The 16460-nt window shown below is 39.6% G+C and overlaps 1 protein-coding gene across 6 annotated transcripts in view; it reads right to left on the bottom strand.

Annotated features, from left to right (window-relative positions):
- MRTFB (myocardin related transcription factor B) overlaps positions 1-16460 on the bottom strand; it is a 120164-nt gene that overhangs the window by 42989 nt on the left and 60715 nt on the right. The window contains exon 1 of one of the 6 annotated variants that reach the window (XM_081170323.1): positions 4868-5190. The exons of the other annotated variants lie outside the window; for them this stretch is intronic. Coding sequence (XP_081026449.1) covers positions 4868-4988 — 121 coding nt within the window. The 5' untranslated portion in view covers positions 4989-5190. Of the gene's footprint in view, positions 1-4867; positions 5191-16460 lie in introns of those variants that run through there. 6 annotated transcript variants of the gene reach the window in all.

Raw genomic sequence — 16460 nt, 5'->3', positions numbered from 1 at the left:
TACCCAATGGAGTATGGTTAAGAAAAGTTTTATTGATTGTAATTGCATGTATTGCTGGCTTCATTATGGTGTGTTGTTGCATTCAATGCATACCCTCTTTGATTTCCCAATGCACTGCATGGTGGTACCGACCACGGCCCACCACAGGGGTTACAAGAGGAATTTATGTTGCACAGTGTAGACGCTTAGGCAATGAAGTGTACTAATGGTCCCTCCTTTTTCCTCTAACAATATAATAAGAAAAGAGGACATGTGGGAAAATGATTGCTTGTACATGAGAGCATGAGCAAAGTTCTTATTGTTGCAGGGTGATCTCATAGCTAGAAGCATCCTTGGAGCATGAATAGCGCGTGAACAGCTCGTGCTGTCCCATATGATTGGCTAACGTAGCATGGCCTGATTGCTCGCATGGTCTAGTACCAAGGTCTTTATCTGCTGGCTAGAACAAATTGCTTGACTTGTATTTTTTGTATCTTTTCTATTTCACACAATAAAAGCTGTGCTGCATTAGCCCTAGGAGCAGCCATATTTCGGAACCCCTCATGGTGTGAGACTGATTTTTCCCTGGATGTCGAGCTGCAACTCGACATCTGGTGTATAATGAAATGAAATAAACTTAATAGGTTGAAGCTGTTCAAGAATATATTGTCACACTGACATCAACCCAGATGTATTTTCCCTAGCTTTTCTATCAACCTATAAAATGTGGATTCAGTAAAACTAAGTCTCAAATAATGGCAGAATGCCAGGGTATTCTTTTAGTTTTACATGGAGAGAGAAATTTTCCCTGCTTTCATTAAACAGAAAATCCCAGTAAAGTGCCTATGACTTGTAGCAAAAACATTTACAGGGCATTCTTATGCCTAGAAGCCCCAGTCTAATCAATGTGGCTTGCTGCTTAGCATTTAGGATATCCTATCCTTAGTGTTTAGGATAGCAGCCATAATCCTTGTCACCCAAAGGTGTATTACTTTTTCACACTAGTGGCTTTCAGGGCAAATTGTGACAATTAGTAACAAATATTGTATTTTTCAACAACAAATCACACAGAACTACTGTAAACATATTAAGATTAACATGAAATAGCAAAGAGCCAATTGATTTTTTTAAAGTTGTTGTTAATTTCCAAAGAAAGACTGGAATTTGTGAAAACAGTGGATAGATAAATAAAATTAATCAAAATGATTGTGCTTGGACCAATACAGGCTTCACCTCTGTAAGTCACTCCAAAGGGTTAACATCTTTATGGATTAACCTAAGACATCTGATACTAAGAGGATTCTACTTCTGCATTTTTTTATTGTCAAAATCTTCATGGGCTTGTGCATTAATGAATGCTCTTTGTAAAATCCTTTTCTGCCCCATCAAGAAAGATTTCAAGATGAAGGGTGATAGAAGATGCCAGCTCACCATTTTAATGAGTTATCATTCTACTCCAATTTTAAAAGGGGGGGGGAGAGAGAAGCCCAGTAATTTAGAATTTCTGTATGGTAACTCACTAAAAATGAGTACAGAACCATGACTGGTATAAAGCACAGATTTTTTTTAATATCATGATTTTAAAAAGTGCAACCGAACCCCTTTACTGGAAACAATTTTAAATGGTTTGTTAAAGATCCTGGCAGCAGAGTTTGAGGGGTAAATTAATATTGATAGTTATTATCTGTATGTTTACTAAATGCCACTAATTACAGTTTGTAAGATAAAAGCAGGAGGGGGGGGAGATAAAAGGATGGAAGGGGTGTCCAGAGCACTGTCTAGTCCTTTTGTGTTGGATGAGTTTTAGATAGTAAAGGCTAATTTACTAACTGTGTGGACAAGGTGCTCGGATTGGTCAGGGTGATGCCTTGCGCTCTGGACCCTTGTCCCTTGTGGTTGATAAAAAAACTACCAGGGAAGAGACAGCTGACTGGGCTAGGGAGGTGATTAATGCCTCTCTGTGAGAAAGGGTGGTCTCTGCCTGCTTGAAGGAGGCAGTGGGTAAAACCACTCCTCAAGAAACGCAGGCAACCTGGGATATCTCAGAGTCCTCAGAGGAGTCATCAGAGATGGCTGGAGAACTCATCCTATCCACCCCTCTGCTATCTAACCCAAAATTTCCTGATCTCCCTTTTTGTTGATGATGATGATTAAAATAACTGCGGTCCTAAGGATGATGATGATTAAAATAACTGCGGTCCTAAGGCTGGAAGGTAATGGGCTGCCAGCCAAGGGGAAAGATCCCATGGTCCAAGACAGACTTGGAGCCATCCCAAAAGCAACCTGATGTGGAGCTGGGCAGGATGTGAACTGAGGAAAAGTTGCTCTGACAGCTTAGGTGACCTCTTTTCATTTATGTTTTCCTGCCCAGTGGAGCAAGTGGGAGGGGACAAATATGCATGGGTATCCTTCCTCTGCAGGAACAGTAAGTTTAGAAAACACACATTAGGAATGTATAAGAACATGCTAGCTGCTATGTACACCTTATTGTTCTGTTTCATCCAGTATGGTGGTGGTGTTTTCATCCTGTCATACCATTCTCAATAACCCTGTACTAGCCCTCAGGATCTTTTTGGATGCACTGATACTAAAAGCTGCACTAAACTGTAAACAATCAACTGTGAGGAGTCTGTAACACGATTAATTTAGATTTCTAACCCACCTGATTTTTAAGGCTCAAGGTTAACTACAATGCAAATGTTGAAAAACATCTTTCTGTAATAGTTAGTTGATTATCCTTGGTTTTAAATGCATAGATATTGTCATTATGAACCGTTTTGATATGTTTTTTGATATAGTGGTATATAAACATTTTTAAAATAAACAAACCAATATGTATAAGATATCCAAGTTAATCAAAATAAACCCACATGCTAAAAGTTGGGTCTAACAGAATGGTCTTCTGAATGGTGTTGAAGTTCAGGGTACATTTTAAAGGGATGGAAACTCCATATGTAGAAAGGGACTGGATATTATGAGAATGGTGGTAGTATGAGATTAGTCTGGCTTAAGTATATGGGGCCCAACCCCTATATATTTTTGGGCTCTACACACAGAGACAAAAATCAACACTTTGAATTTGTTCCCTGAAGACAGAATGCCACTACAGATGCTAAAGCACTAATCAAATGAAGATATTCCTGCTTGACCTGACTGTCAAAGAGTGGTCCACCATGTTCTTTACCAACAGATTGCTTGGTCATGACGCTCACTGGGTGAGTCTGTGTCAATCACTACCTCTCAGTTTAACCTACCATGCAGGATTGCTGTGAGGACAAAATATACATATACACCACCTGAGCTCCTTGGAGGAAAAGTGGGATACAAATGTGATAACGTTAAAGGGCATGCCTTAAAATGATATAGACATGAATAGCATTTGAAAGATGAAAACAAATGCTGACTTCTACACCCTGACATCTGGTTTATACAAAGCCCCCTGCTTGTGAGCAATCATGGCATTACACCAGCATGGGGAAGGATGCCCAAGCTGTACATAAAGACCACGGGCAGCTGTTTTGATCATTGTTGCATTTATCCCAGCAGTCACAGTTGCAGGAAGAGCTGTGATTTTACCTGTGTAGAACCAGTTAACACAAAACACTTTAATTCTGGGCATTAGGAGGAGCTATAACTTCTCATGTGTGGTGGTAGGGGGAGAATTTACAGTAGAATAAGAATAAAATTCTACTTACAGTCAAAAATGGCAGTGCATGTCTTTTTGTTGTTGTTGTTCACTATTTTTATTAGTGGTTTTGTTTTGTGGTAAGATACAGAACTACCGTTTTGCTCTTAGCTACAGTTATTTATATTCCTGACATCCTGCTTTCCATTTATGCAAGAAAAGTGGTCACTCTTTCAAGAAGGTGACTATTAAAAGCATAAACTGACATTCAATATTAGAAGGGATGGAACTGTAACATTTTCCTCTTAAAAGAAACTGGTCTCCAACATGAACTGCAATGATATGGTCTTTTCCTCAATTTCCCAATGTACTTTTGTTCCTTGCATTTATACACTTTCCGTCAAGAAGGAAAAACAATCTCTGGTTTGAAGGAAGTGCCAGTTCTGTATCAAAGGAAACAAACAGTGTTCTCTGGCTCACTACCAGATACTCCAAAGCAGTTAGGTATAAGACTCCAAAAAGGAAAACTGAGAGAGATTCATCAGGGAAGCAGGAATATTGCTTGGGGGGAGGGGCATAATGTCTAAAAAATCAGGGACTCATGCTTGAGGAATAAAATAAAACTACAATTGCCTATACTGCTGTTTGCCTCACAATATAAAAATGCCACAATTGTTGATTCAGATACATTTCTGCTACAACTAGAACAATACATTGGATACATCCTGCTGTGTCTTTTTACAATTTGCTAGTAGAGATGCCATAATGGAGTGTTTATAACTCTCCCAACTTCCCTAGACTTTGGGGGGGGGATAAGGGGCTTTCCTTTATTTTATTGCACTGTTGGCCATTTAACAAGAGACACAATATGAAGCTGCTAGATATAAAAACATGGCAAAGCAGACTTGTACTTAGCAGCAGGAGGAAGTCAGAAATGACTGTGAATGAGATTCCTAAGAAGATATTTCTGATTCTGTTGTCTCTATTTGACTTCAAATTGTGAAACAGCAGGTTTTCTGAACCAAAGTGATCCTGAAAAGAGCATTTACCTCCAATATATCATTGGAAGATTACAATACTTTCTCTTCAAGAACCAGCACTGCTAAACAGCTAAGTAACAAACCAAAGATTTCAGAGCATTGCTTTGCAATCTTTATACACACACACACACACACACACACTTATAACTCTAACCCTTCAAAATTAAGCCAGACCCAATTACATATTTGCCTTCCCATTTATCTCCCAAGCCATGAAACTGACCTTCCTTAAGACTTTTCTGGTTGTTCGTGTCAAGACATTCCTTTTCTTTCAATGATTCAATATCCCCAACAGGCAAAATCTCTGGGAAACCCTGTTGCTGCTTCTTAGAGCTATCGATCATGATGGGACTCCTTTAGAAAGGCAACATCCAGCACAGGAAAGAGACCAATTTACAAACCAGCAGTATGCTGCTCCTTTTGCTCAATGTAGCAATAATTGAGCAATTATGTCTTTAAAGCATTTGAAAGCAGCCATTACCCTTTACTTCTCAGCTTGACCTGAAAGTACACTCAAACTGCTAGGAGCGCATAACTCTCTCTGAGATAAGAAGACTGTGAGCCTATGTGGAGAGCTTCCAAGTCCCACCTCCTTCCCCAGACAACCACCCCTCATCCCTCCCCTTTTTCAGCCACCCTCGCTTTCTCTGTACTTTGCATTCAATATGCAGTTTGATGGCCAGAATCATCTGACAAACACTGAGTCAAGCAGTTAAAAATAAATCTCAGCAGTTGGAAGGAGCAGCATTTGGCGATACCTAAGATGACATATTGATGTTGTGGTCTCTCTCTCTCTCTCTCTCTCTCTCTCTCTCTCTCTCTCTCTCCCGCTACAGCCATAGGCTGTAGAAGCATTTTATGGTGTTTAAGAACATGATGCAAAACAATCATCAAGGAGTTATCTGTAGCATCAGAAGTAAAAGGAGGGTGGTGGTGGTGGTGGTGGTGAAGCAACTAGAATTGTGTACATGTGTTCATTTCAAGAAACTGAATTTAACAGCATTCTGCATGTTCACAGGCAGGATAACCTTTCTGTCTGCCTTTTCCCCCAAATCACTTTGGCAGCCTGGGCTAAAGAGGTACTACGGTATTGGAAAAGAGAGAAAGATGTTTGGGAAGTATGTGACATTATTGTCTGGTAGTGAATTCAAGATGCAGGAAACACACTTCAAAGCAACCTGAGAGGGAAACCTTCAGTGCTTCTGTGACATCACCAGCCAATGCCCCGATCCAATCACTTTTCTCACAGACATCCAAGAATAACAACTGATAAGCTTCCTCACTAACAGCATCTACACATGTATTTCTGGTGTGCAAAGAAAGAAGGCATCTGTGAAGAGCTCAATAAGGCACTAGGTCATAAAGCAGGGGCCTTGTTTAGGCTTTATTGCATTGCAGTCATACAAAGTTGAACAAAAGATAGAACTGCTACAGAATTGGACACACAAATGAGTGACAGTGCCAGACTTAGGGTAGGAAGGGCACATCCAATAAGAGGAAAGTAAGCAAATCTGCTCATTGTGACAGGACTCACCTACGTCTATGCAACATTTCCATAAATCTATAAGGACTGGCTACAGCTGAGCAGGACTGAAGTGGAGAAGAGCAGATAATTTAGGTATGGAATAAGTGCATGCTAAGGAAAGGAAAGCTGAGGTAGGACCAGTGGCTGGTGGTGGAGGAACTAAGAATGGTGTTAGAATTTGGGGGGGGGGGGACTGCAGGAAAGTTGCAGGAACCAGAAATAAAGTATGATAAGACAAGGCAAAACCAGCTGAAATCAGAGAAGGAAAGTTGGGGTTGGCACTCACTGCCCACTCTCCTATATCAAATCTTGTTTCAACACTTGAGGGCCATCTCACTAGCATAAAGTGAAACATGAAAGCAATACAAATGCTGCTATTCTCGCTCTACAATGAGGATACAGTGCCATGGCTCTCTTCTCATTTTATTCCATATAGCATTTCTAATGTAGCAAACTTCAATTGCTTTCTTTGTGCAGCGGCACTTTACCCTCATTACATCACTCCAGAACACCTCCTCTTCCCCCACAAGCTTTTTGATCTGCAAGCAGTCTTTTTTATCTTTTCAATTAGTAACTGAAAGCAGCTCTTCAATGTCAACCACCCCACAGGAGAAAACAGTTTTCCTTAATGGTCCCCTGGAATCCTTTGGAGCAACCAGAGACAATTTTTGTGGCAAAAGGAAATTACTTCTACTCAAATGTCAGCTAATTTTGTTGCCCCTATGCTGCTCTGGTTACCAAATTCACCTTACAGGCTTCAACAAAACCCTGCAAGTTATTCAACTAAAGCAATCTAGTTTAACTACATTGAACAATACATTCAACGTACCAAATCCTCCTAATGCTTCTCACTCAACTAGACTGGACTATCAGGTTAACCCCCAAACATATTCATTTGTCACAAAAACACTAAGATGCAGGTCTTAATCTGTTTTTAGTCTATTGTCATTTTAACTTTTCAAATGTCTCAAATTACAGGTGTACATTTTTCATAGTTTTTAACTATGTTTTTAACACATTTACTGTTTTTAACCTTTGAGGTGCTTTTTTTTAAAAAAATCAATCAGTAAATATTTTTATGAAATACATAATTAAAATAAACTAATTAGTCCTGTCAGCAGATGCCCACAAAATGACTTCTGCTTGCTCAACCAAGTTCCACCCCCTCTCTTTCCCATCTCCCCCAAACTGACTTGGGGGTCTGGAGAACCCTCAAATCAGTGCATGGGAGGAGAGGGGGGAATTGTTCCATCAGGCAAGTTGAAACGCTTGCCCTGAAATAATGATAGGCATAGCACTACATTGAATCCCTCTATATAATCAATCTGAAAGTAGCATTTAGAAAAACAAAAAACAGTAGCACTATGGAAGCAGAATCTCATTAAAAAGAAAAACAGCAGGTTCCTCACTGAGGGAGTAGCTTACCACTGTTGCTATGGCCCACACTTATTGCCAGCAAGAATCTGTTGTAAAGGCAAACTGAAGATTATATTTTCATAATATAATGCACCAAAGAAACATCCAAAATGGTGGGCTAGAATGCTTTAAAATTAAGGCATTGAGCCAAAAGGAACCAAAGGAACTATCATTTATGGCAGGGAATAAAAAATTAGCAGAAAACACATTTTGGGTGGTTAAATACGTAAAGCCTCTACTTTTTTTGGGAGGGGGGGGACTGCATTGAAGTAAAATACCTGATATAATGGATTTTTTTCCTGCACTAATTGCTCATAATACTCAACAAAATAATTTCTCAACAAGGTTGCAGTCCATCAACTGAAGTCAATTAAGAAAGATTTTAAATTGAATAAAATACCCAATGGGCATATTGCAAAAAATGATGAAATTGATGAATTTTATACAAGTACATCCACTGCTATGCTTGTTGCTACCAGATGTCCAAGGTACAACCTGATACCTACATAGCACCTCAACAGCCTCATTTGAATGTCTGCTATGTCCTCCCCAATCAATCTAAAGACTGTGACTAAAGAGAGAGGCAGCATGGCTTCAACATTAGCCCAAACAGTGTTCTGTCTTTCATCTGGCCTGATCAAGAGTTCCGGAGAACTTGAATGCTTGTACACTATGCTGTGATGTTTCAGTTGGCCTCATAAAGGTATTGTCCTGATAATGGACTTTGAAGGCTTTTACTTGCACCTTCCTGGATTTTTAAAAGGTACCAATGGCCCAACTCTGCCACTTGAGCTGTATCCAGTTCCACATGGTCATGTTTGAAATATCCAATTCTACTGTCAGCCTCTCCCCTGGTTCCCCCATGGTTCAAGCTGAAAATTGTTCCCTGTGAAAATGTATCCTCCTAGACAGTGGCGTAGCGTGGGTTGTCAGCACCCGGGGCAAGGCAAGTAATTTGCGCCCCCTAACCCGTGGATTTGCGCCCCCTAACCCGTGGATTTGCGCCCCCTAACCCTAACCCCCAGATGTTGCGCCCGGTGCGGCCGGGCCCCCCTGCACCCCCCACGCTACGCCACTGCTCCTAGATGGTTAGGCTATGTAGAATTTAATTCTTTCTGTTGCTTTCTATACAGCTTGCTAAATTTCCTCTTTCTTCCTGTGTTTTTTAAATGCCTTATTCCTAACTCGAATCATTTTCTCCTTCAGTAACATGTAGTCCCATTGATGGGAAAAGATAATGTTTGTCAATTATATGGTTTGAAATGATCTCACCGTTCTATCCAAATGAAGTGAGATCAATCTTTATGTTATAATAAATCTTCTTTCATGGTGATCTTTTTACTGTTCAAAAACACTAACAACTCCATAAATCAACTTAGTTTTCCCACCACTTCAGTACAACTATTATTTATTAAGCGTGAGAAAAAAATAAGCCATACTGTTGAGAAGTGAGGCCCAGCCAAAAAAGGGCTTCCTGGCAATTGCAGTGAAAACAAACAATTCCCCAAGGACGTATATCAAATTTGGCAGGGTCAATATATTCTTACACAATTACACCAGAGTATTATTTTTACAAATTCATAAAGAAAAGAAAGAGAAAAAGAAGGATCTTCTTGGCTCACATATTTGAGAGACTCACAGAACATTATGGATACAGTATAGTAGTTATTTTAAATACTTTATCTGCTTTTGCTGACAAAAATATATATCAAAAAGATAACTATGTATATTCATAAAACTTTGATAAGGAAATAACTCATTACCACCCGCTTTCCCTCAGTCTCAATGCCCTTTTCTTTCAAGACAGAATATGGGAAATATTACATCGCTGCAGCTCCTAACAATGCAAGAGTATAAACAATTTTGAGTTATGCAGAGCCCCTCCAGCAACATGGTAGGCTAGCTAATTTTTCAGGACACAGAAAGCTTTGGTACAAGCATTTGCTTTGATATTACTCCAATTATGCCATTTTTTTCCAACTTAAAGTCATCTAATGTGCTAACCAGCACCATACTGACCCACTATAGTGCTTCCCTCAAGACCATTAATGAACAGTTAGATTTAATGTGCACTCTGTAGAAATGAGCAATGAATTGCTTCAAAGGCTGTTCTAGCCAGCTATTTCTATCTGAGAAGAGAGAGGCAATTACTCTGCTGTGTAACCATTCCCACAAACATTTTATAACAGATACATTTAGGATACCAGAACACACTATGAAATCCAAATTAAGTCCAAATTAGCATTTCTTGATTTAACCTCTCTAGCATAACATGATAAGTTATTTAAAATATGTGTTACTTGAATGTATTAGAAAGCCTTGGGGTTGATGCAAGGGTGGGTGAAAAAGATTTGCTGCTCTATACATATGTCTTAGTGTCCACATCCTTTCCTAGAAAATAGCTGGGTGGGGCTATGAGACAAAGGTCTAGTTCCCCAAGCCAAACCATGACTAAGTGTGAATGAGAAAGTGTGTGGATACTCAGAACAAAAATTGTAGCCACTTCACTCCTTTTTTGGTCCTGCTGTCGCTGTGCTACTCAGAGCTAAGCCATGGGTTAGCATTACGTCCGAACCTGGCCTCATGGTTTGTTTCCCCAAACAAACCACAAGTGGTAAGCCAAGAACAAACTGTAGCCAAGACCAGACTCCATGGCTTAGCTTTGAGTAGTGTGGCAGTAGAAGGCCATAGTTTGATTCAGTATTTACATGTTACCTGTATGGTGGCTTTACCTTAGCCCAACACTAGATTGCATTGATCCATCACCCAGGACCAATATGAGGGGCAGAGTGTGATAGTGGTATATTGTGGGTGAAACTGATGCCGCTCTTGAGTCCCTCTGCTACCAGCACCACTTTCAACATTGGGCCACTGGTAGCAGAGGGACTCAGGAGCAGCGGCAGTTTCACCTGCAATATGCCACCAGGTGAAGGTGTCATCACTCTGCCCCTCATACCACAGAGGGAGCAGCAAGCTGTATCACCAGGCCGATACAGCTTGTTCCTCCCTCGGCTTCCTTATACTGCTCCTGCCCCCCAGAGGAGCAAGCCCTGATGCGTCACATATGAGCTGGAAAAGCATGGGGCTCACTCAGCTGGGGGGGGGAGCCTTCCTGCCCCCCTAGCTGAGCCATGCAAAAAAGCCCTGAGGTCCCTGACGCTTGTGTGTGAGCAGCAGGGACATCTGGGCTCACTCAGCTGGGGGAGCAGAAGATCTTCTGCCCCCCACCAGATGAGTCGTGCAAAGAAGCTGCATCGTCCCAGCCCACAAGGCACTGGGGTGAAAGTGCCTCAGCTCCCATGATGAGAGAGGCAGCAGTTTCACCCCAAAACCTTGTGGGCTTTCAACACTAAAGCATCCTAAGAGGTGTTCATATAATCTCCTATTCAAAAATCTTCACAGAATAAAAAAGCATTAAAAGTACTAATTACTGGATTAAAAAGATGATGTATCCTGAGATTTATCAGCTGGCTACAAATACGATTTTCCATTACAAGATCCTACTTTCAGTTGGAAATAGATTATGATGAATTTCAACTTCGGAGCGGAAGCCTTTCATTGTGAAAGTCAAGCTCAAAATGTTGTTTTCAATTGTAACAGGAAAACAATTTGAGTTTTTCAGAGAATAAGAACGTTAGAAAATATGATTAAACTCACTTTTAATACTAGAAACCATGTCACCACTGAACAAAAACTGGTGCATTGTCAGCCATCTGTCATTACACTGGCTTTAGATATGGATTGGCAGCATCAATAGTTCCCATAATTATAACATATACTGTATATGGTTGACTTGCATGCTGTATATTAAGACCAGTAAATTGTACTATGTAAGGGATTATCTGGAAATATTTCAGACCTGACCAACTGTCCAGGGCTAACCCTTTAGTATAAGATTTAAAAACAGATGAAAAAATACAGATTCATGCAACCTGTGACTGGGTTGCAAACCTAAATTTTTTTTAAAAAAATCTATGCAGAACTGGAACACAAAATAAATTCCACTTTAAAATATGCTTTATCTTCCATAAATAAATTCATTCAATAAAGTTATTATCTCTGTTTCCATCCCAAAAGACCAAAAAAAAAATTACAATGCACACATGATTGCTTCAACCACTACAATGTGGGGGCCACGCAATGCTGAGCATGGCCCACAATGCAGTGAACAGGGAAATGCATGATTACGCAAAATCCCAGCATGCTCACTTGAGCTCCCATGTGTATAATCAGTCTGGATTAGGGCAAGGGTATCTAAAATTAATAATATCCCATAGCATATCAATGCATAAATGACCTCAAAGCATTGTTAAAGAAATGGGGGGGACCTTCCTATTCTAAAAGAGTGTCACTAGTCAGTTTGATGGAATTTTTGTACTGCAAATGACAATGTAATGTGCAGATAGAATTAAGACTTTGTTGACCAAGTTACAATAAAAGATAACTTTCCTATTTAGAGCTAATTGTGAATTATTTTGAATAAGGTGGTTTCTCAGTGTATGGACAGGTTTTTCTTACATGTTCTAATAATATTTAAAGGAATAAGGTCCTTTTTATAAAGGTGCCTCCCTCCAGTTTTCAATTTCTCTTTTCAAAACAATAAAATTCACTGAAATAACACAAACAGGATAATTTGCTAAAGCATCCTGCACATTGGCAAATGGAGTTATCCCTACATTAGTGGAAAAGCTGGTATTCAGCAGAAACTCTGTGACTGTCTGCTTATTGTAAGAAGAGTGTCAATATTTCAGCAAGTCTTAAGCTTTCCCCACACAATGCAATTAGTTTCTGTATGAAAAACATACTTTAAGCAAGAACATTAAAACACACTTTCAATAAAATGAAATGAAAAACTTAATATTTTTCCTGTGAAAAAGTAAAAGAGGAGTCAATTACTTACATGGATGATGCTAAACTCTCAGAGCATGCAAAATCTGTGAGGCAAAAAAGTGTGGAGAGCAGAAATAATCGAACCCAAAGAACTTCAAATGAAGGTAGATTCATCACAATCCAAGAAAATACCAAGATGGTGTAATTTCCAAAAATGATCACCCATTCAAAAGGGCTTCCCCAGAACCTTTAACAATACAAGGAAACAACAATCTTGTCTCTTCACTCACAGAAATCTGCTCTCATGAAAAAGGGCATTTGTAGATGAGCCAATCAAGTGTTCACTCAAGTTTGCGAGCCCTAAGACCGTCAGCTTATTCAGATAGACTTTATTTAACTCTTTAGTTTCTGTGCAAAGAAACTAAGGACTCGTAGGAGGAATATAAAACACAGCAAAAAGCTGAAACACTAATAGAAGATTTCCTTAAGAGCTCTATATTCTTCTGCATCATTAATGCTCATCTCCCCAAATGTAATACATTTTTGTAACCAAATTTGTAACCAAAGCTAACAAGTGTGCAAGCTCAACATGTTTTTATGCTTTAGATTATGACCTGCTCAAAACAGGACAAAAGCTTTCATAGACTACACTCCATCAGATGCATGAAGTTTTGTCCTCTTGTTGTGAGTGAGTAGTTGTTTTAAGTTGGCCCTCTCAAAGCTCTGTACTGGCTTACAGACAAGACAGCCTCCCAATCTAAAACAGCTACTCACCATTCAGAACAGGATACACAACAAGGATATGGTCAGAGCGACCAGAGCCAGATTTCAACTCTGTCTGCATATCTATTTTCAGCAATATCAAAAGCAACACGATGGCCAGATCGATGTGTAATTTCTTCAACCAATCTTTTTTCGAATTGATATAATATGCATGAATATACAATTATGAGTACTGTTCCAGAGTATTTTTCATTCTCATGTATATTATATCAATTCGAAAAAAGATTGGTTAGTGAAGAAATTACACATCTTTCTACTTACGAGTGTTTGTTGAACTAATTGGCTGATGAAGAACTGAACAAAACAGTAGTTGCTATCTGTAAACACTGTTCGGCAGAGTTCAGAGTTGGACATCAGAACTGGACATTTGCTAATCATACAAAGCTTTACAAGCTTGCTCTCCACTGGGTAAAGTCTGGCACCGTGACTTATTCAAGGACTTTCAGAGACTTCAGTTTGATAGTTTTGATGTTTTGCATTATTCCATAAAGTTTTCTGAACTGTAATTTTTTCTGGCCATCGTGTTGCTGTCGATATTGCTGAGTCACATTTTGCAACACTGGGGTTTGTTTGTTTACTGTATATCTATTTTGGCAGCACTATTACAGGACCTAATAACATTAATAACATTATCCACAACAGCAGAATTGATCCATCTGCTCATCTTCCAACATTATGCATGTATGCCATCATCTACCAACAATGCCCTTTTCTGCATTCTGCACTGAACAAAAACAAAAAACATTTCTTACCGGGCAATCCTAAAAATGCCTACACAAAAGTAAGTATTATTAAGTAAAATGGTACTTACACCTGTGTAACTGTGTATAGGATTGCAGCCTCAAGCCCTAATTATTGCATTGCAAATAGAACAGAAGTGAATTCATGATTTTTTAAATCATTCCTCCTGTGTTAACTGTTTTAGAATTGCTTTTTTTTTCAACTGTAGCAACAGTTTTCCATGTCTTAGAAAGTAAGATGTTAAATAAGAATTTTCAGTAGATTGTGCTGCTTTGAACATTGCCACCCAGCTTCAAAATGTGCTATACAACAGCCTATCTGCCATGGAGTAGAGCAGGGATGTCCAACTCCCAAGAAACTAGCAGTGATCTACCCATGAGGGGGGAGGACCTAAGTTGTTGACCTTTTTTAAGGGGGGCAAGTCAAAGTTGTTGAGTTTTTTTTGGAGGGTGCCAAAGTTATTGACCATTTTTTAGGGAAACAGCAAATACTTCTGCTGATTTTTTTGGGGGGGAGTGTGGCATTAATTGATAAACAAGAAGTAATCCCACCAGCGGTAACTCCCTCTTCCGTTCTTGAAATAGTGCGTGAATACTCAAAAGAGTGAGGGGGTGGGGCCGGATGCTCCTTTTCCCCCGCAGAGGAAAATGAGCCCGCGATCGACCTGTCAATCGTGGTTGACTGGTTAGACATCCCTGGAGTAGAGCAATAGCCTCCCATCACCACCTTCTGAAATAGGTCACTGAGGAAGGACCAGGACCACTGGATTCCATCGTTAATGATCCCAACAGCTGCTTCAGAAGAATACCATGGCCAACAATAACAAAAGAAACTGAAAGATCATGAAAAATAACAGGGTCACACTCTATCAGTCCTTCTCCAACTTCCATCATAGATTACTCATCAAGATTGTTTCAGTGTTGAACCCGGGCCTGAAACTAGATAGCAGTGAATTCAAATTATTTATGTCAAGCTACCTGCTGAAGCACTTTGTCTAGGAAAAGGGTGTTTGCAATCTCACAGGTAGTTATTGCAATCCTCAAGAGTGCAAGGATGGTTTCTTTAGAACAACTGTAATCTAATTACAATCAAGGGAGCTGTTGGCGCTGTGGTCTAAATCACTGAGCCTCTTGGGCTTGCTGATCGGAAGTACAGTTATTGCTGCTGTCCCCCTCCTTTGTCAGACAATCTCATGCTTTCCATGGGAGGTCCTCAATGACCTGCTGGTGCTGACTGTGGAAATCACACAATACTGATTCCCCTGGGCACACACACTTATGTAGTTGCTATCTAATAATAAAAGGGTGCATTCCCCAGCACTAGGAAAAGTATACAAGGTGGCTACTCACTCTAGCACACAATACACACGCACACACATAAAAACCACATGCACACAAGCACCTCCCTCACACACATGCACTCATATACTTCATCTATGCACAGTCACACATACCTTGTTCCCCCCTCTCTCTGCCCAAATGTATCTCACACACAGAATATAATTGAGCACCCCACCACTTACACATTCAGAAAAGCCCCTCCAAGGATGATCAAAGTGCCTGCCATTTCAATAAAATAGTGACTTAAAATAACAAGAACCACCAACCCAGTGAGTACTGTGTTGTCTATCCCTGCATTCAAACAAATGTGAACTAATAGTATGCCACTTGGGTAAGATGAGGAGGAAGAAAGGGAACAGCTAGGTGCTTTTAATAAACGTGTGGATGTGCTCTCAAAAAAAATGACTGAACAGACAGAGAAAATGTACGTATGTCTACTAAGGATGTAGGAGGATATCCTGTACTTGTATTAGTCTGATCACTAGAACACTACAGACCAGGAGTATCAAGAGTTCAAAAGTTGTAGCATTTTGTTTTGTAAAGAAAGCAATCATTGCTGTAACAACTAATTGCTTCAAAGTTTTTATACACTTTTTGCAGCTTTGAACTATGTAGCAAGAGAAGCAAACATGTGGATTTAATTGCTGAACAACTGTCTCTCGCAGTTTGAAGAAATTCATGCAATTATAAAACTAATTTGTTAAAAGAAGTCGAGTAGGATTTCATACAGACCAGTGTTTCACAATGGTATGTTGGCATGGTACCGTAAACATGGTAAACAGGAAGGTGACATAGAAAGCCTTCCCAAAAATGTCTGATCTAATGAGAGTCTCTTCAGATGAACAACTACAACTGACCCTTTGAAGTATGTTTTGAAGCACTGCACCAAATGAAGAAGGCTGTAATCAAACATACATTTAACATTCATTTGATAACTAACATTTCAGTATTTTTATACAAGTCAATAAGAAGTATTTCAGTTGATTTCAGTAGCTGACAGATAAGATCCCAGATTATGGACACCATATCAAAATCATTAAAATTGTGACTAGATTTTCTTCTGGAAGACTAAACATGACAATAATGTACCAAGTAAACATGGAGTGTTATTTAATGAAGTTTTACTGTTAAATTAACGGACCTAAATTAGCTATGTTCATTAATTTCAATGGGGCTGCTCT

This window comes from Podarcis bocagei (genome assembly GCF_964188305.1).
Source record: "Podarcis bocagei genome assembly, chromosome: 14".
In the NCBI taxonomy this organism is placed as follows: Eukaryota; Metazoa; Chordata; class Lepidosauria; order Squamata; family Lacertidae; genus Podarcis; species Podarcis bocagei.
Note: the sequence above shows the minus strand (reverse complement) of the source record. Positions and strands in the feature narration are given on the sequence as shown.